Genomic DNA, 21479 nt, shown 5'->3' on the forward strand with positions numbered 1-21479 from the left:
GAAATGGCTAAAAACAAGCAGACAGAATCAACTGCATGTGGAAAACTTCCATATAACCTAGTTTGTATCTGTCCTAGCATGAAAGCAAGTGAGAGTACAAAAATAGGAAAAAGTAGAAACCCAAGTGCCAAACTTTTAAGCACCAGCCACCTACAGTACATAAGCATAAAATGTCAAATGAGTTGTGGCCCCTTTGTGTCATGCAAGCAGATGCTCTAGAAGCACAATGCGATCCACGGGACCAAATTTGACAAAAATAAGACGAACATTAAATCTGCCTATTTTGAGCTGCTGTAATGTGACTTAAAATTTCCATGTAAAAATTTCTACCGTTCTGATTCTTTACATAAAACGTTTACGAAATTCCTTGAATTCTAAGATCCCTAATCCAAACTACTTCAGTTAAACCAGTGTATATAAATAAACAAATAAATGTATCTAAACAATGTATTTATGTTATTATCTGAATGGAGTCGTTGACAGCTAGTAACCAGGGGCCTCATATATAAATGGTGCGTACGCACAGAAATGTTGCGTAAGAACGTTTCCATGTTCAAATTGCGATGTATAAAACCTAAACTTGGTGTAAAGCCACACACATTTCCACGGTACCTCATACCCTGTCGTACGCAAGTTCTCTGCTCGGTTTTGCAGACTGGCGGCACCCATCGTCAAAGCAATGCTACTGTTCCTGTGTGGTTACCCTTTGTTTTTCAGATTCGCATCCCTGACGTGGCTTTATAAATGCACTGAAATGAACCACATATTGTTTATTAGTTTAAGGCATCTGATTGTAATTAACCTGTAACAAAATAATGGTCCACAGAATGGTCAAACTATTTTAAATACCATAGCTGCTTTAGCATTGTTACTCTCACTGCACCACCTTCTTCTTTCAGCTGCTCTTGTTAAGGGTTGCCACATCGGATCATCTTTTTCCATATTAATCTCACTGCACCACTCGGAGTATTTATATCACAGTATCTGAGTGTTAATCATAGGAGCAGCTGATCAGAAAGAGAATTATCGGTATACAGCATCAAGCACACGCTGCCTCAGCCATTCGCTATTTGAACTGCTCACATCCGACCAACGCTTCAGACCCTTTCCTGTTCGGACCTCGTGGTTCACAAACAGTTTCATCCCAAGAACTATAAACGCACTCAATCAATTGCTCCTTGTAGAACTGTTTGCACTTATAAGTAGAATTACCTCACTGTAAACTTGCACTACAGTTATAATATCGCACAACCTGAGCCACTTTATAAAGCGCGTATTTACATATGATGACGATATCATTTTTAAGATGAAATGCAACAAAATATGTTTATTTGATTATACAGATAAAACTTTAACTTCATTTAAATAATCTATATTGTTAATAATTAAACATGTGAGGACTCGGTGCCACAGTGCTAGCGAGGAGCTGGCACTCTACAGATTGTCCCTGCCTCGTGCTGTATTCCTACTGGGACTGGCGCGACACTGGAAGGATAGATGGATAGAATAATTAAGCATGTACTACGAAGATATTTAAATGTTCCTTAAAAGTTTTGAAGAATCTGCATTCTAAGCTTACAGATGGCTTAACGTCTATTACAGAGCTGATTGTGTGGCGATTGGCTACTTGGAGGAAGAAAAGGAAGGACAGATACTGGAGGTTAGTATGTCTGAAAAAGACAGTACTTCTGTAATAAAGCATTTCATCGCAGGTCACGCATGGAGCAGCAGGCATTTTCCGTCGAGACATGAATAATCACTGTGCCACCGTGTTCCCATGTTTAATGACATGCTTTAATGCTGTAATGGATTCTGTGTCCTGACGGACGAAGAGAAAGCCCGTTTAAGAATCACATAGTGATTCACACACATAGAGCACATAGAAGATCAAATACAAAACAAAGCATTAAACGTGCTACTTTAGTTACAATGGGATTTGAGAAACTAGTAAGTGAAATGATTTTAAGATGAAGTTTATGATGTTCTACTTTAATGACAAAATAGACTACATGATTAAATTGGAAATTTCAAGATTAAAGTTGGCATTTCGTTCTTTTTTCACACATTTTGTCTTTTTTTTTCTCTTTACCCTAATAAGCTTTCATATGACACTCAAATGGTGGGTTACGACTCGCCTTTTCATGGTGACTTTGATATTTGACAACTTCTTTTTTATTTCGGCCACTGTGCGACTTTGTGAACTTGAGCTTCCGAGTTTCTCTGACACTCTATGTCATTCGATCAACTTCCTTTTGTTGTTTATACTACTGTTTAAACCAACAAATAGTATGTTTTCATTGCCTCCACTTGGTATTCGCTGAAATTCTTGTATTTTTCCCCATGCTTTTGCCATTGGCTTTTCACAGAACGCTGAGCTTAAGGGCTATTTATATTGATTTGCATATTTAAAGAGGCGTAATTCTGGGAAGAGACGGGGCGGGACAGCAGGCACGTGCACGAGCGTTACTTTTCACACTGATTGGGATTTATGTAGTGGAAGAACGTGGAAGTGGGCGAACGCACAGATTTATGCATCTGGATTTTTCTGTGCGTATGCACATTTCGGCTTTTGTGCTTACGTCATGTTATAGTGTGAATTCTACGCACGGCGTTATGCATGAGGCCCCAGAAGACTTCAGAAGAAATGTTGGGGTGCCAATTGGTCTATCCTGTTTACTTCTTTGATACATGAATAAAATAACAAACATACGATGTCGCCAAGTAAAACAGAAACCAGTAAAGCCGTTAGCTGTTACTGTATACAGTAATATGTCCTGTTTAGGTTTCTCAGGTTTGTCATCAAACTACCTTCCCATAGATGGGTCATCCTTCAAATGAGTTGACACCTTCCGGGGGATCCCTCTTTATATAGCTCTTGGACTGGAAGGGGCAGAATTAGTTGTCCTCCCAGGGTGGTTTCTCTGGGCTGTGGCTGGAAAAAGAAGGGTGGGGGTTGATTTGTTTTCAATCTTATTTTTTGTAAAAATTGATCTACTTGTATGGAATGATTACAATAAAATCAATAAAATTAAAAAAAAAAAAGTAAAAGGAGACAAAGTGTTTAGTAGTCACGCCCCCTGGTGTCCCGGGGTGGTCGTGCTCACCTTTGATGAGTTTAGAAGGTGACCCTCTGAAGTGCATGTGTGACGTTTTTATATATATATATATATATATATATATATATATATATATATATATATATATATATATATATATACACTTGACTTGAGTATTCCTAGTTTTCATGCTCTTTCGTTGCACATTTACCATTCATTTGCTTAGAGGTTGATGCACTTGCAGCTTCCTGAGCAGCTCTTCTTTTCTCCACTCTAGAGGCCCGCTTCTTCTCTTCTTTTGTTGGCATCTTTTCGTATTAAAACTTATTAAGTCAGTGTTTGTGTTACAATTACTTAGTACATTTTATTTAATTTTTCATTTAAGCTGGAACTCAAGTCTTCAATCTGTATCAAGAATGATTTGAGATATGAAGAGGTAGGGGAAGTGACGGCGAAGGTGGTAGGGATGAGAACGATGCCCGTACACATGTGCCGCCCAGCTGCCCCATTGGCCACTGCCGAGAGTTGATTCTACAATAAAATATAATAAAAATAAAAAGAGGAATAACCTTGAAGGTCAACCATCACCCCGAAAGCGAATAGTAGATGTCACGTAGTATATGTGTACCAAATTTCAGGTTAATAAGTCAAACAATTTGCGAAGATACAGGTGATTTAAAATCCTGGACATACTGTACAAACGAACAGCCATAGTAACGTATTATATATAAAGATAGTGGGATTAGGTAAACAATACAAGAAATAAGTTATGGAATTTCCAACAATATCCTTGTTTAATAATAGTGATGCTAAAAAACTGAAGGGAAATGAAAAAAGGAATAACAAAGCGAAGTCATGTGAGATCGTTTCAGCTATTGGATTATAGTTGCTTCTGTAGAGACTCTGCTTTACAGATGTGGTCTGATGAATGAATGCCATTGAGTTGATTTTTTTATAGGGTGTTGGCCTGAAGGACATGTGCTTCTGGGGTGGACTGAAAGCATTGACTCAGTACAGCTAGAAAAGGTACCTAAAAGGATGTCCAAAGATTGTAACCCATACTCTAATTGTCCAATAATTTTTAAATAAAAGTTATCTTACTGCTTCAATTTTCATACAAATTTAAAATATCAAATGACAAGAGCTATTCAGCCTTTTTTTCTAGTTATATCCTCATCCATAAAGAATCCATCTGCCCATGGTAGTTATCCAGGGCAGGGTGGCGGGGCAACTGGAGCCAATCCCAGCAGTCATCTTTTGCAAGGCAGGAACAACACCTGGACAGGGTGCCAGTTCACATCACAGTGGATCAAGAATTTGCTTGGTAAATCAAGAATCATAAGAAAACAAACTAAGACTTTTACATTAAATGTCCAATTGCTAAAGTAGCCAAAATTAAGAAAAAGAAAAAGTTCAAAACATAATAGAAAGGATAAGCCCATCATTCAGCTGGATACAGATCAGACGCCAACTCTCTGTTTAAATGTGTGCTCTGTGCTTCTTCTCCCTGGAGTGAACTTCAGAGCCTAATTTCATGGAAGATTAATATGAGAAATTGTCTCTGGAAAGAGGAAAAGTAACAGTCTGCGATTCTGTACACAGAATTTACAAATACAGTAAATAATTATTCTCCAGAGAGGCTTTTGCGCCACTTTACAATCCTAGTTTAATGGCATTTATAAGCAGGAAAAGAACGCGAGGGCCAATTAAATTAAAGCTGCCCTTATGCAACATTGCAGTGCATTAGGGAGAAACTTTTAATCATATTGTCTGTATCATGGCATGGAAATGAATTCCAAATTAAGAGGTGCAGTCCAAACGCATTTAGTGAATTACTCCGTTTTACCAGCGAGTTCATAAAAGTAACAGCAATTGAGATATTTAAATTATTAATGTGTTTTATGCGACTGTACACAATCATAGAGGAGTAAATGCAGTGGTAATTTGTAATGATTCAGAGCCTGCAATACAAGGACTAAAAAGGCAACCATTTGTACTTTTGACTTTTCCAATTTAGTGCTCATCTTTATGTAAGGTTCAGTGCATGATAATTACTTCTTTATAAAAACAGTTTAAATTTTATGGGTCTAAGCACTTTGATTGTTCATCTGATTCTTCTGTCTACTTAAAATAAGCTCTCCATCTATCCATACATCCATCAATTTTATCAGGATAAAGGGGTACAAAATTCATCAAAGGAGCATAGGGCACAAGGTAAGACGCAACCCTGGATGATTTCTTGAAAAATTTAATTGATTTCTGCTAATACCAATCCATTGATCCATTCTTTTATTTTAGATGTTCATATTCCATTCAGGGGTCATAAGGAGAAGCTGATTTAAAGAGCAGATCTCTAGTCCTCCATCTTTCAAAAAGTTGTACATGAAGTGATATAAAGTGGTAACGTCAGCAGCACAGAACCTTCCCTTTTTCTTGTGGAGCCTAGCACGAGCAGGCAGAAAACATAAGAGAGTACATTTTTACCAGACCTTTTCCTCTGGTCAGATTTATTCTGACCAAATGAGACCCCGACTGCATTAGTTGTGTGTTCTGGGGCTTGAGAGTAGACAGACTCCTTCCACCAGAACTGAGTGTTTCACTTCTAGCTAGGATCAATCAATCAATCAATCAACATTTATTTATATAGCACATATTCATACAAAAAAATGTAGCTCAAAGTGCTTTACAAAATGAATAGAAAAATAGAAGACACAATAAAAAATAAACATAAGTCAACATTAATTAACATAGAATAAGAGTAAGGTCCGATGGCCAGGGTGGACAGAAAAACAAAAAACTCCAAAGGCTGGAGAAAAAAATAAAATCTGTAGGGATTCCAGACCAAGAGACCGCCCAGTCCCCTCTGGGCAATCTACCTAACATTAGTCAAACAGTCCTCTTTGTATTTAGGGTTTTCATGGAAGGACCTGATGATGATGGTCACGTAGACTTCTGGCTTTCAGTCCATCAATGTTGGTGCATCATGATGCTTTGAGTAGGTGGTGGTGGCGCAGGCCGCCACCACAAAGAAACCGGAAAAAGAAACAGAAGAGAGAGTAGGGGTCAGTATGGATGACCACATATTCCATATTTCCAGGGTCTCCCCAGATATCAGCCCCAATTTAAGCATCCCAAACACTTTTAATCTTTGCATCTGTGCTTTTCCAAAACACGTTCATTACATTTCATGAAGACATTGCACAATAACTGTCTGGTTGTGTTATTAAGATGGCACCCATATAACTGCATCTGATGGTGCCAACCATGGGTGTCTACCTCAGAAATAATCTTGCCAACTTGTTGCCCCATTGAAAGGTTCCTTAGTTCTGAATGTCTAATCATTTCTTGTTTACCAATCGTGAGGCATAGTAGAAAACTCTGCCGCCTCACTGCTTTAGAATCCTGCTTGAGAAACATCCGTGTGACATTTGCACCCTATGGCCAAGACACTTGGGTGTTTTCTGGCTAATTGTTTTTTTCCCAGACATCCCAAATAAGTGCATGTTAGACCAAATTTCCCCACTTTGAGTGAGTGGACCATGCAGTGGACTAAAGTCACATGTAGGTTTGTGCCCATTTATTCCACCACCACAGATTAAGTAAGTGGAGTTTTAGTTAAAAGATAAATGTCAGTGAGTAACTGACGTCCTATACTGTTTAAAATTGGAAGCAAATCTAATTCTTGCTTAGAAGAGCTGTTCAAAACTCTTTTTCAAAATATGGTACAATCTAATTGGAAAATTTTAGAATAAGCATTTATTTCGGGGAAAAGGACATTCTCCATTCTTTGTTGTTTTAAAGGATTTGTTCTTGTTGTTGGCTCTCTTCTCTTTCTCTTGGGTGGGGATTGAATTCTGGTTTGTTAAGTTTGACTCAATTGTATGTAATGTAATTTTCTTTGTTGTATAAGTTAGACTTGATTGTATAGAATGTTTTTTTAAATAATATCAATAAAAAATAAGTACATAAAAAAAGATAAATGAATTAAATATCACATAAACAATGAATGACGTTTAGTAGCAGCTGTGTGCGTTATGGCACACTTTATCTTGAAAAAAAAGGAGAAGATAGTGTTTGAGTATTAACTTTCCTTTACCTAACTACTTAACACCCGAGTTTTCATTTTCATTGTTTCCTTCCATTTGAGAGACCTCATTGTGAGGTTGTCACCATTTTCCTTAGAGGCAATAGCACTAATTCAGCAGCCGTGATGAAACCTGACCTCAGGGCACTCTAAAAATTGAAGGCTCATACGTCTAAATGCGTGACCCTTCTGTGAGTGAATGTGACATTCGTTCAGCACTGCTTTCGTTATTTGGGGCAAGTAAAGAAACTTTTACCATCACCAGAAAAAGATATGCCAGCCTAAAGCCTTGTGGAATTAAGTACCAGTCTTCTAAGAAGATTACTTCATTAGTATAACCAGCATGGAATGGATTACAGTGCCTCTAAAAAGTATTCACCCCCTTGAAAATTTTCATTTTTTATTGTTATATGTTAAATCAGAGTGGATCTAATTTAGCTTTTTTGACATTGATCAACCAATAAGACTATTTAATGAAAACAGATCTCTGCAAAGTGACCTAAATTAATGACAAATAAACAAAATATTGACTGCACAAGTAAGTACTCACCCCCTTTAATATGGCACACCTAAATCATCAGTGGTGCAGCACAATGGTTTAAGAAGTCACAGCATTAGTTCAATGATGGTCACCTTTCTGTAACTGAGGAGTTTCAGTTGATTGTAGTATAAATGTACCTCATCTTGAATTTTCAGCTTTTGGTGAGTCAGTATGATGGCCTAACCTACGCAATGAAGACAAAGGAACACTTTGAGCAACTCCATGGAAAGGTGAGTGAAAAGCACAAGTCAGGGATAAAGACAAAGAAATATCCATGTCACTGAATATCCCGTAGAGTCCAGTTACATCAATCATTAAGAAATGGAAAGAGCACAGTTGGAAAGCTGTCTAGAGCAGGTCACCCAACAAAGACTAGTGAGGGAGGCCTGTGGGAACTCTAAAGAAATTACAAGCTACAGCAGATGAGTTTGGAGGCACTGTGCAGACAGCTTCTGTTGCCCAGGTGCATCACCAGTCACAGCTCTATGGGAGTGGGGCAAAGAGAAAGGAGGAGATTGGGAGCATGTACTGGTACACCCACCACATGACAAGCCACCTCAGAAGCCCAAATTAGGACCAGCCACGCAACCAGTGACATCTCAGCACTACACTAGTTTGAATGGAGTGGAACAGTGTGAGGTTTTTTACAGGGGCTGGAGTGCCAATCCTGCCACTAATCCCAGGGTATTCCCTGCAAGCTTGCTTGGCTTGATGCAGTTTAACGTCATACCCAGGATGGAGGTTAATTGCAGGTTAAAGACCTTGCTCAAAGGACCAATGGAGTGGAATCACTTCTGCTATTTATGGAATTCAAACTAACAACCTTCTGATTATTGCTGCAGATCCCTAGCCTCAGAGTTACCACTCCGTGTGTAAAGAGAAAGACATTGTTAAAAAAATGCACAGAGTAATGCCACAAAGAAACTTGGGAGAGTCTGAAATCTGATGGGGGGAGATTCTATGGTCTGATGAGACCAGACTGTAGCTTTTTGGCCATCAGACTAAACACCATCTTTGAACACTGCACATTATCAACAACACACAATAGTTGAAGCGAAGAATGGTGTTGGCTGCATCATGCCTTGGGGATCCTTCTCTGCAGCAGGCCTCAGTGAGGGGAAAAATAATTGAATTAAAATAGAATGAAATCCTGGACGAAAACCTGATGCAGTCTGCAAGAACCCTGCATCTTGGAGAAGACACCAAAGCTGAAGCTACATAGGAATTGCTTCAAAACAATAATGTTAAAGTCCTGGAATGAGTGAGTCAGAATCCAGATCTCAGTTTACCTGGACTGGACTTGATAAAGTCTGGGCACTCACAAGCTCCAAGTAACCTGACAGAGCTGTAGCAGTTTTGTAAAGAAGAATGGGAAAAATGGCCGTGTCCAGTTGTGAAAACCTGGCAGAGAGAGATGAGCGCACAGACTCAATGCTGTCATGGCTGTCAAAGGTGCATCTGCTAAATCAGCGGTTCTCAAACTTTCGGATTTCACGCCTCCCTTTTTCTACCTTAAATAGTTCTGCGCCCCCTACATAATATAAGATGGATGAGAATAACCCATGATATAACTAACAAAGGTATGATACTCGTGCTGTGTCACGGTATCCTATCATTTTTACTTCCATAAGATTTGCATGTGCTCGGCTAACTTCGATGAAATATTTTCTATTTTTTTTTGGAAAAATTTTTGTTAAAATGCCTTGTGTAGTTTTTCGTAGTAATTCTAATCCCAAAAACAAAGAATAAATTATTTATTCTTATTTAATTATTTTTTTATCTAAAGAAACGATTAAATATGTTTTAATTTTTAAAAATCTCGTAAAACGAGGACATCAATGAAGTCAGTCTGCATGAGACGAACGTCCGAAAAATATTATACCGCTATTAGTTTTATCATGAAAATAACCCAATATGCAGTAAATTATTTAACTCAATTTGGCAATATTAGCTATGCTGCCAATGTGGTGCAGTCACACTGCATTATCACCTGATCAACTGTTACCCGAATGTTCGCGTCAGAAACCGATACTTATCGAACTTTCTGGATTGAAAATACTTGACTATAAAAGCAGCAGTAGTGGCGCCGCTCGTCATAGAAACAAAACCTCAAATAGAAAAGGAGTTCAGAGTGTCGAATATCAAACCAAACCTGGACAGGCTGTGTACTTTAAAGCAAGCACATATTAGTCATTAGATCTATGCCTTAGAAATGTTTTATTTTAATTTTAGTTATAATGCATTCATTGTGATTATATGCTTGCAAATTTAAATTTGAAATGAAAATGTAAAAAATTCATTTTGATGTCTTGTTCATTTATTCGAGGCCTCCCTTGTACAGCTTCAGCGCTCCCCACAGTTTGAGAACTGCTGTGCTAAATAGTGAAATAAATCGGGTGAATACTAATGCAATCAGTTACTTTGTATTTTATATTTGTAGACCACTTTGCAGAGATCTGTTTTCACTTTGGCATTAAAGAGTCTTTGTCAAAAGAAACCAATGAAATCATCTGCGATTCAATGTTCTTTAACAATAAAATGGAACATTTCCAAGATTAGATTGTATAGGTACTGTTTATGGAAGGGTACTGGATGGGTGAGTACTGTGGGAGAGTTTCATACCTACTAATAAAAATTCAAAATTGTACATTTTTGTAAAAGCTTCAATCCTGGAGCCCCTCTCTCTAATCTGACTTGCCGAGCTATGATCTACTTCATTATGTGAACTAATGGAGAGTGTGATCTGATAAGGCACCTTTATTAAATATACTTTGTATTTTTGTATTTGCTTGATTTTGTTAATTTATTCTCTTTTTCCGCTTATTTAAGCATAGGGTTAACTTGGGATAAGCCTATCTAGGCCTTAACCATCGCTGCATGGGCAAGTCTATTATAATACTGAAACTACAAAATACTGAAAGAATTCTGCCTTGCTGTTGGATTCATGTTTTAGTTTGCAGTCAGAAATCGATTGCTCTGAACAGATGTTTATGGCACTCCGAACATCTCTGCTCGTAGAAACTGACGTACTCAACCTTACTTTGATAATCCACAAGTTTCTCTTCGATCAATGGTTTGGGATGACTCTATATGGCTTTATTTCTTCTCTCTTACCAGACTTCATTCTTGTATTTGTTTTCTCCTTCCCCAGTAACACGGAGGCTGAGACGCATGTGGTGCCCAGTGACAACATAGTTGAGAGGATTGTCCTCATCACCTTCCTCTCAATGGTGATGCTGATGACCATTCTTGGGAATCTCCTAGTCATGGTGGCAGTGTGCAGGGACCGCCAGCTCAGGTTTGTGGGACATTAACATGATTAATGGCAATAACTTTTGGTGAACATTTTACTTTTTGAAAAGCTTGAATTATCTATTCTTTAACCATCAGTAGTTAAAACAATGATTAATGAATAATATATCTGCTTATTTTAGCCTTGGTATCGACTTATCTCTATTTAATTAGTCCATCTCTTCATGTATGTATGTCATATCTCATTATAGGATCCTTTCCTTCATATGCATGTTTTCCACTTTTCTCGTGCATGTATATTTTGTTTCCTGGCAAAAACCAAATCACCCTCAGTCAATGATGGGTCATGAAAGATGCCATGTGTACATGTGCTCTGTAGATTTGGAGAAAGCCTATGACCATGTACCCCATGGTATATTGTGGTGAATGCTACAAGAGTTTAGGTCTCTGCAGTCACTGCTTTGTGTCATTTGGTCCCAGTAGTTAAACAAAGAGAGCTGTGTTTGCATATCTGCCATTAAAGGTCTGTTCAATGTGGGTGTTGGGCTCCTTTAAAGATGTGCCTCCTCTCTCTTCTTTCCTCTTTGTCATTTTCATTAACAAAATATCAATATGCAACTGATGCACAAACAAAGTCCAAATTAGAAACCAGAGGTGCACATTGTCATTCTTTGTATATGGTGATGTCCCCACGTGACTTTAACCTCTGATACATACTGTAGGGATTTCTCAGTTGAATGTGTGATAAGAAGTTAAACAAAAGGTCACCTTTTACTGGCTAACTAGAAAGATTACAGTATGCAAGCTTTCGAGGCAACTCAGGCTCCTTCTTCAGGCAAGATGTAATCAATTGAATGAATCAATTTAATCAGTTGAATGTGAAATCTTTGGCATCAATACAAGGTTTACCTTTTCATTTATGTGCTTAGCAGATGCTGTTATCCAAAGTGACTTACAAAAGAGGTCAACATAACTGAGTAAACATCAGTCTTGGGGACTGTTTTGAAAGCAAGTGTTAGAGTAGAAGCCACAAAAGAACAGCTCAGAACAAAATACAATCAAGTTACACATTCTAGGTTAAATAACGCAATCAAACATATGGGCATGAGGTCATGGTCATCTTCTAGAAGAGAGCAAACATTCAAGGGGAGACCAGCTTACCCAGATGGAGGAGTTCAAACCCCTCAAGGGTGTTGTTCACAATTCAGTGCAGAGACGATAATGAGATTGACCAGTGGATCATCGCAGCAGTCAAGATTCATTGGGTGTTGTACTGGATTGTTGAGATAAGGAAGGAGCTAAGTTCTCAGAAACAGGTCTCAGAAATAGATAGATAGATAGATAGATAGATAGATAGATAGATAGATAGATAGATAGATAGATAGATAGATAGATAGATACTTTATTAATCCCAAATAATATCACCAAATATCACCAAAGGTAAGAGTTTAGGTACAAGTGGGAAAAATAAGGTTCCATAATAAGTTATAATGTTTCACGGGAAATAGAGGAGGTCAACAATAATTAAAGACCTCAGGTGGGAAGTGGTGCTTCTCTGGAGTGAGAGGATCCTGTGGAGTTGTTTTGGTGGTGCAGTGTGGATGCCCCTTGGTAGGTAGGTCAGTTTATCAACTACTGGGAGGAAACCCTGGATACACTCAGCAGATTAGACCTTTCAGTTGTTTGGTTAAGTCACCAGAATATGCTGAAAGGAGTGGTTGGGGTTATTTCAGCTTGTTAATGTCACTTTTTTCTAAGAAAAGTGGGTAGAGTGAAAGATGAGAAAGGAGATTTTTATTTCAACTGGCTCAGATAGACAAATTGAACAACACAGTGTGAAAAAAAATAAAAAATTCAAACATGCCTGTTAAAAAATGGAGGCAAAGTTATTCCGTGTAGTTGCCTTACCACTTGCATTTGCCCTTCTTCTCATGAACACACCACACGCAATGTTAAATCAGCTTTCATTCTGTACAAAATATCTTAACTATATCATTGTAAAAAAGAGTATTTAATTGGTTTTTTGACTTAATCAAATTTAGTTTGAGTTATTTGCAGAAACTCATCTGGCAGCATCTTTTCAACTTTTGCTATTGTTTTATACCTGTATTCAAATTATTTAAAAAATTCATACTTATTTCCTGAAATTAAAAATTAAACCTCTGGGATAAACTGTTGTTTAGTGTTTATTTAATAGAATGTAATCTTGTGAGATTTAATAAAATAATTATAGTCCTATTAGCAATAACCTATTCTGTGAAAAATGTACATTAAAAAATAAACAAAAAATGTTTAAACATTTAATACTGAAATAAGCAAAATCATTTACAGCAGGGGTCCCTAACTCTGGTCCTGGAGGTCCCCAGTGGCTGCAGGTTTTCATTCTAACCCTTTTCTTAATTAGGTCACTGTTTATGCCGCTAATTAACTTCTTTTCAATTCATTTTAGTTCACTTGTTTCTTCATTGTTCTCTGTAGGACTAGGGTGTTGTACCAAGTTAACCATTATGAATGTAGTGAGAAGTCAACCAAAACAACACCTTTTATTGGTTAACTAAAAAGATTACAATATGCAAGTTTTCGAGGCAACTCAGGCCCCTTTTTCACGCAAGATGTATTGCTTTACTTCTCACTACATTCATTATTCTCTGAATTGCTCCATTTCTTTCTCTAAATGACATGCAAACAGAAATGAAATGTGAAGTAAGTGAGCCAACAGAAGACCAGCTAAGGACCTCAAACTCCAACCAATTTCATTGCAACCAGTTGCTTAATTAGACGTCGATTCTTCTTGTTAATAAAACCCGTTCTTTAATTCCATGGCTTGTTGCTGCTCTCATTCTGCAATAGCATACGTTTCTGAAATTTTTTTCTCTTTTCTAAGAGCTCTGTTAAAATGTGTTGGGAACCTGAGCAGATCAACATTCTGAGACCTTCACCTTTCTTTGTTTTCAGATATTGTATGATGGTCAAAGTTTGCTGGTCATGTTTTGGCTCATTTTGTATCTCATTATTGTTTGGCTGCTAATTAAGGAAAAAAAGAAAGAACTGGGGGCTGTGAGTCTTCATGAGCAAATCAATTAAAATTAATTCAAAAGAAGTTAATTAGCAGCAAAAACAGGACACTAATTAGGAAAAGGGTTAGAATGAAAACCTGCAGCCACTGGGACCCTTCAGGACCGGAGTTGGGGACCCCTGATTTACAGAGTATAAGAGTGAACATATGAGCTAGTGCTCTGATAGTTTTTTTTATATTTTGTTCTGTAAATTTAGTTAAAGTACCAATCTATTCATTATAACATTTTGTTCTTTAGTTAATAAACACCTTTTGACAATTCTTTTTAATGAAATATGTTCCTTATAGTGGTTTGATGGCAAGTATGATTATGGCATTGCATAGACTTGCAAGCCGAAGTGTGCATGTTTAGCATTAATGAGATTCCCAAACCTAGCAAAAGACGTGCTGTTAAGCTGGTGGTGATCTCTAAATTTATGAGAGTGGGTTGTGTGTGTGAGTGCCTTACAATGAACAGATGTCCCAGCTTAGGATGGCTTCTGCTTCATTCACCTCCACTCTAGTTGTCTATAACCCTGACAGCAGTAAGAAATATTATACAGATGGGATACCTTTCAATTGCTTAGTGGCACATGTAACAGAAAATCTATCAAAAGATGTTAACATTTCATATTTTACTGGTTAATAAGGAAGAATCCATCCTGTTGAAGGCAATATAACTTACATTTCACACCAGCTATTCTGGCTATTGCTCACAGTGTGTTAAAATTAACCTTACAGTAAAGCACTATTATTTTAGCAAATTTAAAATTGCTTTTGGCAGTGATCTGGTGTGCTGCTGTCGCATTACTGTTTTGTCAAAGCAGAGAAATCAAAATTGTTTTAACTCATCGGCCTACCATACCTTAATTTACCAATACAAGGTCTCAGAGAGCCAGAGCCTATCCCAGCAGTGGCAGGTGACAGTGAGGTAGACTCTTTAAATGGGGCTTAAGTCTATTACAGGATACAAATACATACATCACTGTGGCAGCATGTCTTTGACTTCTGAGAGAAAACAAAAGCCCTAGAGGGAGCCAACATGAACACAAGGAGAACATTTACACTTTGTACAAAATACACACCCCAGTCGAGAAGTAAACCAGAACCCAAAAGGACCCTGAAGAAAACATTGCTAACCTTTTCACCACCACATTATTAAAATCCAATTTAAGTCATCTTCAATTTATGTTTCATTTTGTAGGAAAATCAAGACAAACTACTTCATTGTGTCACTAGCCTTTGCTGACCTACTGGTGTCTACTCTGGTGATGCCTTTTGGAGCAATTGAGCTGGTCCACCAGAACTGGATCTACGGCGAGACCTTCTGTCTGGTGCGAACATCGCTGGATGTGCTACTGACCACAGCCTCCATTTTGCATCTTTGCTGCATTTCTCTTGACAGGTAAGTGTAAAGGGTACTGTAGATGGCTCTGCTAATATTAAAGCTAAGCATCAGACCTGCTCACCTGATGTTTGATGTAGCTGAATGTGTGATACAGTAATGTGCTAATTTAATTTATCTTTTCAGATACTGTAGATCATTTAGTCCCTATTATATTTAAATAATTCTTCATAAATATTCTACTGAACTGTATATGTAGTAGCATGTGTACAGGTGTCTATAATGGGGTTTGACAGATGGGATGCTGTCTCCCAGTGTACCCACTGTGTGTGCTTCCCAGTTTCCAAATCCAACATGGGTGTCACTCAGTGGCTGTTAGGATGGTAGCCCTGATGTAACCACTGTAATGTCCTTCCACATCAGGGTCCGGGCACAGAAAGGAGATATTGTCACTCCCTCCCTGACCTTCATTATATGTATATTTACACAGTACAGGGCGTCCTCAACATACAACGTTTCGCGTTTACAACCCGCACTCCCATAAAAACTTAAAAAAAACCGATAAGGTAAGGATTTTTTTTTAACACTCATTTTTTCTGTTACTACAGTACAGTGTACAGTACAGTATATTTATGTCCTTTTCCTTTTTCTGTGGCTTAGTTGTGTTTTTATGTTCTAGGTTATGGTTTTGCAAATGTGTTAGAATAGGTAAGTGACTTAGGCTAGAGTGTGTTTCGACTTACACCAAAATTCGGTTTACATCACTGTTGTAGGAATGGAACTGTGTCGTAACCCAGGGACCCTCTGTATATATACTATATTATACATATATATATATATATATTATATATATATATGTAATATAGTTTTACTATCAAATAATGCAAAGAGTACACAACACGTGTTTCATCCTTATTTAGGCTCATCAGGCCTACACACTCCACTGCATCCTCTCGTGGGGATTGAATAAGGGTGAAACACTCTGCATTATTTGACAGTAAAACTATATAACATTCTATGATCTGCTTCTCGCGACTGAGATGGCGTGGCGGACATTTGCCGACTTGCAGACCAACCACATGCGTTATCTGTTAGGTAACCACCCATACAATCAGATTGTGTTTTAGACTATGAATGCTATGAATATATATATATATATATAGTGAGAATCTGAAACTCTTTTGAGACCCTCCCCAATGGGGCAACACGCCAAAGCATGACTGATGCGTCTGTTGAGGGCTGCTTGTCCGTCAGTGAGGCAACTGCAGGTTTGAAGAGCCATAGAGGCAACTGCAAGCTCACCGCCTCCTCATGCAATGCTGATAGTGTTCAGCCCTGACAGGAGAGCATCCCTGGCGATGGGGGAAAAGCACGTGGCTGTGATATCTCTGCCAATCAGCAGCTACCCTCTAGAACACACGTAGCTCTGATCTCTCTCTCAAAAATGTCCAAAGTTATTCCTTAACAATCTCTAGATGATAATGTCTGCTGAACAAACAGGTATCGCTAGCTAAGTGTGGCAAGAGGCAGAGCGACTCGAATGGAGGCTGGCACGTGAGTGAGGAGTGCATCACCCCCTCCCCTCAGCCCACAGCTGCTCTCTCGGATTTGTGCATATAAATCGGTAACGCAAGTGAACTATGATACTTACTACGATGAGAGAGTCACAAAATCAACAGGAATGTTAAAGCAAATTATAGAAAGAAAACCAAACTAAATCCGTTACGTAGTTCTGTCATGAAAAGTGGACAGACATACAGACTGACAGACAGACGTTGGATTTTACTTATACAGAATATATAGATATATATACAGAACAGTTCAGCTGTGTCTGTCTGTCTGTATTTATTTATTTATTTATTTATTTATGCAGCAACACTTTAAAGAAATGTTTGAGTGGCCTGGCCCCGTCTGCAATAGAAGAATATATGGCTCTTTGTATTTAGGATTTGAAAGCCTATTAACAGTTTGGAATTCAGTTGCTTGAGGACCCTTTTAATTACAATGTTACCATCACCTCCCACATAATCTCAGTCATGCTAGCCAAGACTTTAGCAGTGATGTGTAAGACAGCAGAGTAGCAGAGTCCAACATATTATAATGACGTCTATTCTGTTATATGCTGTGATATCTTGCAACTTGGCCAAAAGTTAAAGGTCTTAAGAAACAGAAAAAGCCATAATTTAAATAATAATTTAAACAAATAATAATGTATCAAGGCTACAAAGACAGCTCCAACAGGAGTGGCCCCTTTCAACCAAGCAAGCTGTCTAAGGAATTTACCAGGAAATTTTCAGTTCATGTCCCTGGGTCAAGAGTACCAGAAAAGTCACTCAGGCAGTTTCCCAGATCAAAAACTAGTCTAATTTCCAGAAAATATTTGGGTTGCCATATTTCTGAAAGCATTATTTGTAGTACTCCTAAGAGACCTGGGTGATGACAAATGAAAGCCTTGCTTGATTGTTTAACAGAATGTTGTTTTCTGAGGTTAGCTTTTTTTTGGAAATTGCAATGATTTTGAAATAAGGACACTCCTCTCCATCCAAACCAAGGCAAAAAGTCGTCAAGTCCACCACTGACTTATATGCAGTCCTGTGCCTCCTTTACAGTGACTATTTACCACCAATAAAGGGAATAAAACACTTCTCTGAGTGAGTGGGGTACCAATAAATTCAGCACTGTACATCTTTTGCAACTTTTGCATTTTCATTTCTTATTCAATACTTATGTATTGAAAGTGCTTTTTAATTGAAGTCCATTGCGTACAATAATAATCCACCTTAAAAAACTATGTGTGTCTGTCTGCCTGCCTGTCTGTTTCTGGTTGTCAGTCCAAAAGATGGCACCTCACAGATATTTTTAGTAATTAAATGCTTTGCATTTCTCATTCCAGCTGATGGCACATCGCAGACATTGACACTACCTTTATAAATCCAATGCCAAATGGCATATAACAGAGACATATGGTGCACTGCAAACATTAATGCTGAGGTCTACATTGATTATGTAGATTTCAACCCGTCTTAGATGGGTAGCACAGCTAGTTAGTTAAGCTGATAGAAACACAAAACTCAACTGATGCTGCATGTCCATGTTGCTCCTGTTTGATTAAAAAAGAAAAAATCTAGAAATGTTGGTTGTGGACTGTTTATCTGAGGGCTTGAAGTGGAGAGGGTGAGCAGCATTAAATACTTGGGCATCTACATCAGTAAGGACCTCACTTGGACACTTAACACCACACAGCTGGTCAAGAGGGCTCAACAGCGGCTGTACCTTCTGAGGAAGCTGAGGAAGTTTGGTATGTCGACTAAGATCCTCGGTAAGTTTTACAGCTGCATTGTTGAGAGCATCTTGACCAGCTGCATCACCGTGTGGTGCAGCAACACTACTGCTATGGACCGCAAACACATGCAGAGAGTGGTAAAGGCTGCTGAGAAGATCACCAGGACCCCATTACCCTCTCTGTAGAGCATCTGCAACTGCAGAGTCCGCAGGAGAACTGCTTCGATCCTCAGGGACCCCACTCACTCCCAACACGAACTGTTCACACTTCTACCCTTAGGCAGGAGGTATAGAAGTATGAAATGCAGGGCTTCCAGGCTAAAGAACTCTTTTCTTTCCCAAGGCCATTAGACTTCTAAATAAATCACTGGAGTTTATAACCATGGTTCACCTCATTCTATTGACCTCACACAACTGTATTTGACTTGTCCATCACACACCTACCTGCACATCAACAACAACATTTATTTATATAGCACATTTTCATACAAATAATGTAGCTCAAAGTGCTTTACATGATGAAGATAGAGAAAAAATTAGAATTAAAATAAGGGAACACTAATTATTAAGAATAAAAGTAAGGTCCGATGGCCAGGGAGGACAGAAAAAACAAAAAAAAAACTCCAGACAGCTGGAGAAAAAAATAAAATCTGCAGGGGTACCGAGGCCACGAGACCACTCAGCCCCCTCTAGGCATTTTACCTAACATAAATGACCTCAGTCAGTCCTCATGGTATTCAGGGTTCACATGGAAGAATTTGATGATGATGGTCATGTAGACTTCTGCAGCCTCATGTATAACGGCGTGCGTAGAACTCACACTATAACATAGCGTAAGCACAAACGCGGGAATGAGCGTACGCACAGAAAAATACAGATGCAGAAAACTGTGCATATGTGCATATCAAGAACTTGGTGAAAGTCAGTCTTGTGGACTTCTAGCCTTCAATCCATCAATGTAGGGACATCACGGCACATTGATCAGGTGGTGGTGACGCAGGTCGCCACCACAGAAAACCGGAAAAAGAACAGAAGAGAAAGTAGGGGTTAGTACGAATTTTGGAGCCACCATGAATAATAATGATAATTAAATGCATATACAGAGCATTGGGATTAAACTAAGATGAAGCTATGAGAAAGCCATGTTAAACTAATGTGCTTTTATCAGTTTTTTAAAGTGCTCCACTGTATTAGCCTGGCGAATTCCTATTGGCAAGCTATTCCAGATTTTATGTGCATAACAGCAGAAGGTCGCCTCACCACGTCTTTTAAGTTTAGCTCTTGGAATTCTAAGCAGACTCATTTGAAGATCTAAGGTTACGATTTGGAGTGTAAGGTGTAAGACATTCTGAAATATAAGATGGAGCAGATTATTACACTTTATACTTTTATTCTATTCTGTTTTTATACTTTATGCTGCCTCTGTTACTTATTATCTATCTGCTACTTATTATTTATGTTTATCTTTATATGTTGGTTTTGTCATTTGGTGTGGACAGCAAAGAAAGAATTTCATTGTACAGGGAAACATTTTTCCTTACTGTGCAAAGGCCTTTCGCCCACCTTTTAAGATTTCCACCCTTTACTTTGTGAAGTCTGCCAATCCAGGGATCTCCAGAGATGCCCTTGTACATGTAAATGAGTGATTTTTAGTGAAGTCCGACTATGGTTATGACACCTTTTATTGGCTAACTAAATAGATTACAAATGCAAGCTAAGGCCCCTTCACCAGGCAAGGTTATGCCTTGAAAGCTTGCATTTGCAATCTATTTAGTTAGCCAATTAAAGGTGTCATTTCACCTTACTTTCTCCTGTATCAATCTATGGCTAACACGGTTCAACACTCTACTGCTATGGCTAACCTAGGAATTTAAAACAATAGCTCCTCAAACATCCAGACTATTTTTAGAAATTAGAAGCCCTGGGAGTTACAGATTTGCCTTTATTTTACAGGGTTTGCACTGACCTTCTCCCTTGGCCTCATCTTTCATGGTTCACCACCTTCTATTAAGAACATAAGAAATTTGACCAACCAGTGTAGACCATTCAGTCCACCAAGCCTGACACATTAGATCATATTTGTAGCTAAACTCTCCCAATATCTCATCCAGATACTTTCTAAAGGTTGTCAAGGTTTCTGCTTCAACTACGTGTCTCTTTAGTTTGTTCCCAATTCCCACAACCGTTTGTATAAAGAAGTGCTTCTGGCTTCAGTTCTAAATGCACTTCCCTTAATCTCCACTGGTGTCATCAAGTATGTGATTTACTATTAAGTTGTAAGAATTATGCTGGACTTACTTTATCAGTACCTTTGATTGTTGTCAGTTGTGAATCCATAATAAAAGTCCACTTCCAATTGCCTTCACGTTTTTATAATTGATTCACGTAAGAGAGAGACATCCATGATCAGTCCCTCTGACCCGCGAATGTAAAATGACTGCATCTCCTCTTGATCTTGGGTGGTATTGCTTTTATATCTGGAAACCTGAAGACACCATCTAAGTGTTCATGTATGACAACATCAAAGACAAAAGGGTTAAGAGATTTTTTTAGATTTTTATTTCATTTTGGCTTTAGTGGTTAGTATTTTAGTATTTAAAGGTAAGTGCAGCAGAGACATGACTCAGCAGTGTTCTAATAAAATGAGGTAATAACTTGTTTAGCTCTTACACTAGGGATCAATAATGTTCATTTCTTTTTTTAACAAACATTCTGTTTAAGATTTTTTTAACAATGTTAATCCCATAAAGCTTTGCTTACTTTTGTATAACTGTCTTGACATAACTTTGGTCAGATTTTAACTGAAGTCAGCCTGGCCCAGAAGCCTGGCACAAGTGAAAAGCTTCCAGTCCACAGCAGATTCC

At 38.2% G+C, this 21479-nt stretch overlaps 1 protein-coding gene across 3 annotated transcripts in view; it reads left to right on the forward strand.

Annotated features, from left to right (window-relative positions):
- The window catches only part of htr4 (5-hydroxytryptamine receptor 4), a 485679-nt gene that overhangs the window by 194145 nt on the left and 270055 nt on the right, over positions 1-21479 (forward strand). For all 3 annotated transcript variants that reach the window (XM_039775641.1, XM_039775643.1, XM_039775642.1), the window contains exons 4-5: positions 10833-10979; positions 15193-15393. In XM_039775641.1, coding sequence (XP_039631575.1) covers positions 10833-10979; positions 15193-15393 — 348 coding nt within the window. The remainder of the gene's footprint in view (positions 1-10832; positions 10980-15192; positions 15394-21479) is intronic.

The sequence above is a fragment of the Polypterus senegalus genome, chromosome 13, assembly GCF_016835505.1.
Source record: "Polypterus senegalus isolate Bchr_013 chromosome 13, ASM1683550v1, whole genome shotgun sequence".
NCBI classification, from domain to species: domain Eukaryota; kingdom Metazoa; phylum Chordata; class Cladistia; order Polypteriformes; family Polypteridae; genus Polypterus; species Polypterus senegalus.